General features: G+C 35.1%; 1 protein-coding gene across 1 annotated transcript in view; it reads right to left on the bottom strand.

Moving 5' to 3' along the window:
* The window catches only part of LOC107711298 (non-canonical poly(A) RNA polymerase PAPD7-like), an 18,524-nt gene that overhangs the window by 5,956 nt on the left and 5,955 nt on the right, over nucleotides 1-6,613 (bottom strand). Inside the window, exons 4-7 of the mRNA XM_016516269.1 lie at nucleotides 3,104-3,232; nucleotides 2,654-2,867; nucleotides 1,046-1,172; nucleotides 856-962 (exon numbers count right to left, since the gene is read on the bottom strand). Coding sequence (XP_016371755.1) covers nucleotides 856-962; nucleotides 1,046-1,172; nucleotides 2,654-2,867; nucleotides 3,104-3,232 — 577 coding nt within the window. The remainder of the gene's footprint in view (nucleotides 1-855; nucleotides 963-1,045; nucleotides 1,173-2,653; nucleotides 2,868-3,103; nucleotides 3,233-6,613) is intronic.

Genomic DNA, 6,613 nt, shown 5'->3' on the forward strand with positions numbered 1-6,613 from the left:
TTGAATAAACTTCAACTTTACTGTTCAGTGCACTGATGTCAGACTCATTTTGGATAATAAAGTTTATTGTTAAATTGTTAAATGTCCTGTCTCCATTATGTATCTGTCACGTCATTATAAGTGTTTGATCACCACATTTGAGAGATCATTGCAAAAAATTTGTTTATGTATATATATTCTGCTTATGTATATACTGTATTCTATATATATTACCAGTCAAATGTGTGGACACACGAATGGGAAAGTGTCCAAACTTTTTTTTTTACTCCCTAATATCAGTATCGGTCCCAAAAAACCTATATCGGTCGGGCTCTACTTAAAAAAACCTTTGCCATTTTTATAAAGACATTACAAATTTTCTCGTTATGCTAAGTTCTAAAGTATTTAATTAAGTAGAAATTATTTTGAAAAAATCCTAATCCAATACATCACAAACGTCTGGAAAAGTCATCTACATTCATTTGTTTAAAAAAAAAAAAAAATGCTCTAAAGACTTTTGGCTTCTGGAATTCTAAAAATGTAACTATTTTAGTTACATACATTTATGTATGGATACTCCTAGTTTCCTTCAATTAATAAAATGTTTTGAAAACTAAACTGTCATCGCAGAGGAAAACTATTAGCCATTTTAGGGTAATGTGGCATCTTATGCTGTAAAACTTCGTGAACACCCTCCAAACAGGACCTGACCTGTCCACTCAGATGGTCTATAATGCCTTATCAATGAGAACTTCTTGCACATTATGAAGTACAAACAAACAAAAACAAAAACACAAACACCCTGAATGAAATCCACTTAGTAGCTGCAGTCAAAACGCATACATTGTGAGAAAGTGTCTTCATACTGAGACGTACCCGGGTTTCTCTCAATGCGGGCGTTGTGTCTGCCACCCCACTTCTTTATGATCCACTCCCTGTAGTCGATGACTTCCTGGGTGACTTTAATTATGCGGCCCAAAGTGCTGAGGCGACAAGATAAGTGGCAAATTAAATAGAGTTTGAGAGAATTAGGGTGAAGGTGCTTGAATGCAGATGAGATCTGTACCTGTCACTGTCTTTGTTGGGGTAAGAACGTGCAAGAGGTGAGACGGCGTGACCCAGTATTATATAGGCGTAGTCAAAAGCCTCCTTCACCTGCATGGCACCGTAAGAGCTTCTGCCCACGTCATTACCTAAACAGTCAAAGAAAAGAAGAAAAATATAATAACACAACAAAAAATGTTTCACTTAAATTTTTTATGGTTCTTGTGCAATTCCGTGGTTTATTTTCATGTAGCATCAATAATTTGATAAATATTTAGGTCAGGTAAATTTTAGAACTTCTATCATTAATTATAAAACATTGGTTTAATACATACGTTTTTGTACTAATTTTGCATGTTTCCTTTTTTTATTTTAAAGATATTTTGCAAGGATGGAAGTTTCTGTAACATTCTGTAATATTCTAGTGCTTTCTGGAACATTCCAGAACATTGTAGGTCTAGTCATAAAAGACAAAAATCATCCACTCACTTTTGGATAGCCGTTTATGCTAAACTGTTGTTAGCTCAGTATTATGCATGTACCATGTCATTTTTATGCAAGAGTAAAAACAGATTAGCTTGTGTAAGTTGTCAACATATTTTAGTTTTCATGAGCACTATTAATGATACACAAAAAGTAATATGATTTTCATGTGACATTTTATAAAGAAACATTTAAAATAAGAGTGAAATAAAACTTTTATAAAACTTTGTTTCACAGTGTAATGAATACAATTCTTCAATACTGAAAGTAATTTACTGAAAGTTGTTTCTTTCATCAAACTACTTTTATTGCCTTAAAGCACATAACAGCAACACCAAACATCATTTTCTACAACAATTTCAAAAGTGTTCAATGGCTCGGTTCCAAAACCTAGTGAGCGGCCTACCTAGACAGCATCTCAAGTTATCATAGGCAAAGTTAATGACACAAAGTCTGTCCTAAAACACACGCAGTTGCCTTTTAAGATATCTTGTTTTGGCCAAATTTGGATTCTTGGAAAAAGCAATACAAGAATGTACTGTGGAGAGCATAGCGACCAAAGAAGTTGAATGTAAATTTTATTGCATACCATAATGCAGGTTTTCCCAAACTATGAATTAAATCATAAAAATTTAAACATGTAAATGAATGAATAAAAACAAATCGATATATACCTTTCTATAAATATATTCTAAATAATAATAATAATAATAATAATAATAAGCAAAATATATATTTATTTCTTGTATGTCATGAGACCATCAACCAACATCAACAACTGTGAACATGCATTGTTAAATTACTGACATATTCTCAGGGGGGACTTCAAGTAATATTTTAGTGGTTTGGCTGCCAAAAAAGTTTGGGAATCTCTGCCATAAAATATAAAAATTGTGTAAACTATGTATTTTTATGCTTTAGATAATTAATGTGTTACCTTAGCAACATGCTAACACCAAACTGTATTGAAAGCAATTGAGAGTCGAGTCTTCATGTGAGGAATTAGTGAAATTGGTCATTTATGAGGTTCCAACTCAGTTAGGATGCTGCTTAAGAAACTAGCTGCCAATGTAGGCAGTAGACAGCAAGCAGCTCACTAGGGTTTGCGTTATTGAAACCAATTTTAGATAAATGGCTTGAAACACACCTGGAAGAAGAGGGTCCTCGATACAGAGCATGGAGGGCCTATAGCCATTACTCATGGCCTTCATTATGTCCTCTTTAGCCATGTAAGCGCCGCCGTTCTTTATCCTGATGCCCGTCTTCAGGTAGTTGAAGTGTCTTCCATACAGCTCGAAGAACTCGATGAGCAGAATGCCAAGGTTCATGTTGGGATTCCTAGCATCAATTCTTGGATGCAACTGTGGGTGTAAGCCAAAAAAAAAAAAAAACAGCAGGCAAGATGAAACAGTCTCTTTATTTGTTTGGTAGAGTCATTTATGAAATGAGTATGACTGACAGTCATACAAAAGGTAGTAAAATATGCTTGACAAGTAATGACAGATCTCTAAATGAGACTAGACCAAGTTATTTTTATTATGAAACACTCTTCGTCTGCATGTTGTGACAGTTTTCAGACCGGCTGCTAATGTTGCACCTGTAAGAAGCTGATGACCATCAGGATGAGACTGTAGGAGCTGATTCCTCCAGTGAAGACTTCGTTGAGGTCTCGCTGCAGCAGGAACTGTTTCAGCACTAAGATTAAATAAGGCAGCACGGTATACTTCTGTGTGGGAGAAAAAAATAAGCTATTTTAGACTTTAGTACATCAAAAAAGACACCATTTACACCAGGCATTAATAAGCATCTCAAAAGCGACTCATTTAACACTTGAATGATCTCTACAAGGTTCGCAAAGGGCGACAACAGTGTCTCATTACACATTTACATCAGGAATATCTGATTTGTAAAGTCTTGCACATGTATTTCCCGAAAACATGGGGGTTTCATACATGATTGTCTTTTCACTGTAGATAAAATCCAGCTGTTCAGAAGCAGCAGAGATATTCACATAAGGTAAAGTGTTATAATAACTGATGACGGGCCAATAAATCTAACATTCCTCCACCATGCAAGATTGACATCGTCTTAAAGGTTTTGGTTGGGTGGCATTCACTATCAGAGTGTTTCAAGTCCTCCTGGGAAGTTTGCATTTCTCAATTATGTTTGCATTTTCAATTACGATGTCTATGTTCAAGTCACTTTAGTCTGAGCAAGATAAAAGCAAAAACAAACAAGATTTAACTTCACAAAATTTTAACTCAAAAGGAGTTGGCCAAAAAGTATGAGAATCCCAGCTGTAAAGTATACAAATAGTTAAATCTAATAAAAATAGGACCGTATCACCCAATATTTGCGTGAGCTATGCATTATGTTTATACGATTATTAAGGTGTTAACTTAGCAACATGCTAAAACCAAACAGTATTGAAATCAATTGCGAGTTGAGTCTCAGTATGCTTCACATTTGTCACCAGTGAGGTTCCAATTCACTTAGGATGCTGCAGATGTCTATGTAGGCAGTAGACATCAAGAAGCTCACTAGTTCATATTTACAAGTTGGGAAGTCGTAATTACGATGTCAGGTGTCACATTCGTCACTTTGGTCAGAATTAGGGATGTAACGGTATGAACATTTCTTATCACGATTATAGTGACCAAAATGATCACGGTTATCGGTATTATCACGGTATTGTTAAAATGTGCTGGAGATGTTCAAAAAGTACAGACACATAAATCACTTCAAGTTTTATATTTAAAAATCAACAAACAACAAATAAAAGGACTTTTTGTTTGCATAATCACTAAAACAATAACATTACCAATGATGTTCGGATTTTAAATGACAACTTGACTGACAACAGTTTAATAGCATGTTGAAATATCTAATGTAAATGTTCAAATAAAGCTTTGAAAAAGTTTAGTGAAAAGGTAAACCTCACATTTCAGCCTTTAAAGAAAAGATATGTCAAAATGATAATTGATTAATAAATGATATAATAATTCTAGATATAATCATTGGATGGTGATGCACATTTTCTACTTTTAAAAAAATTTAAAATAACTCCACTTCTACAAAAAAGCTTCCGTTTCCCCACTAGTAATTTATGTGAGTTCAGACTCGAATACAATCTTTCCGATATGAACTGAATGCCCCATAATAATTGCATGGATTATTTAATATTTGTATGAATATTAGGACTGTAAGTCCAGCATCGATTCAGTCTTAAACAATTTCTGTAGCTCACAGAATCAAATTAATTTAAAACATAATCACTGGACACTACCAGGCTAAAACAGCACCTTATCTTTGTGTTTGCCAGCACATTTTGAGAATCAGAGGCTGTTCTCTGTAATCCTTCAAAGAAAATGCCATATTGCGACATTATCTCCCACGCACTGATTTTTCACAAAAAGTTAAAAATGACTATTTAGAATACTTAGTCAAATATTGGACTGACTGTCCCAATCACTAAATAAATAATAATAATAATAATAATAATAATAATAATAATAGACAGCTATTCATTAATTTTGTACCAACAATAATCGTGGAAATTTCAAAAATTAATTTGGCTCAAACATCTGAGGAAGCATGTGGCCCCATCAGTTTGAATGGATATGACGTCTCTGACCCAAAGCATGTGATTTTTGCATTTGTGTGGTTTCTATTGTTGCTACATTTTGTTTTTGTAAATGTAGAACATATTTTAGTACAAAAGGTATTGGTAAAATCACAGATTTCACACATCAAACTGTGTGCATGCACGTTTAGTCAATCAGACCCTTTGTCCCTAAACTGTGTATTAAGGAAAAATCTCCTCTGACAGATGCACAGATGAGAGCGGTCACAGAGGAGTACAGCAGGTATGCACATGGAAATGAGCTTGGCAGAAGAGCATTAAGGCAGCAGGTCATCTCCTTATTCAAACATCTGCACTGAAAGCTTGCTGACAGATGTTGACAGAAGTTGTGCTGCAACCTCCTCTCTTTAGTCGAACACTGACACTTTAAGCCTGACATCAAATCAGCAACCACAGAGCAAATCTAGGACGCATAGTGCATGTAAATACAAGCAGGGTTCAAAATGTACTTCCTGCGCAATGTACAGTAGCAATAAGTAACACTGCAACGCACATTGGGCCTCATTCATGAAACACCAGCAGAAAGAATTTGTGTAAATCGTTCTGATGTAAACATTGAAATTCATGAAAATGTTAGTTGGTAGGAAAGAAATGTACACCTGCTCCCTACCACGTGTAAATGGTGCGTAAAATGTTCTGTGTTCATTTAGGCAAACTGATGACACTGAATTTGATGCACAGCCATTATAATATTTTACAAGGTCGTAGGGCCGGAATTTAAATTTTTTTTTGTAGCTGATAGAGTTGATAAACTGTTTAGCTTTGGGTAAAAAGCAAGGCGCTTGTCACTGTCACTTTTTACCCAGCCGTCTAATCAATGGAGGAGGGGCGGGACAAATACTACACTGACCAATCATACTACTTGTACAACAACTGAACAACAATAGAGAAGTTAATATTGCTGGTTAGTGCATTTTTATATTCAGTAATATTCTTCAAAATGAGATACTAGTAATACGTTACTGCCATGAATATTTCAAATCATAGCAACCAAAGAGTCTCAGCTAGAAAAACGCTGTGCCACCAAAGCGTTCTCCAGCACCACCAGCTGGCTGTTTTAAGAAGAGCGCCTGACAGTTTTTCAGCTGGCTAAAAATGCTTCGGTGGACACACGTTATTGAATATTTATTGTTAGGCATATGGCCCATTAGTGTTTTTTGCATTTATGCAATATACTGGAGCCAAACCTGAGAAAGTAGACCAGAATATTCCACTGCGTTCCTGGACACGCAATTTACGTACCTGTAATTCATAGATTATGCTAATTGTGAATGAGCGTCCTATTTACGAATGATTGGAATTCATTAACATACACATGTTTAACTATCAAATCTGATGTGTACGAAGTGTTTGTGAATTCGGAGGAGAGTTTTTGGGAAGGTCTGTTTTACACGCAAATTACTCAGAATTTACTCCTATATAAATATATTATTATTACGAATGTTTCATGAATGAGGCCCAATG

Source organism: Sinocyclocheilus rhinocerous, unplaced genomic scaffold, assembly GCF_001515625.1.
Source record: "Sinocyclocheilus rhinocerous isolate Xijiao unplaced genomic scaffold, SAMN03320098_v1.1 scaffold86, whole genome shotgun sequence".
Classification (NCBI taxonomy): domain Eukaryota; kingdom Metazoa; phylum Chordata; class Actinopteri; order Cypriniformes; family Cyprinidae; genus Sinocyclocheilus; species Sinocyclocheilus rhinocerous.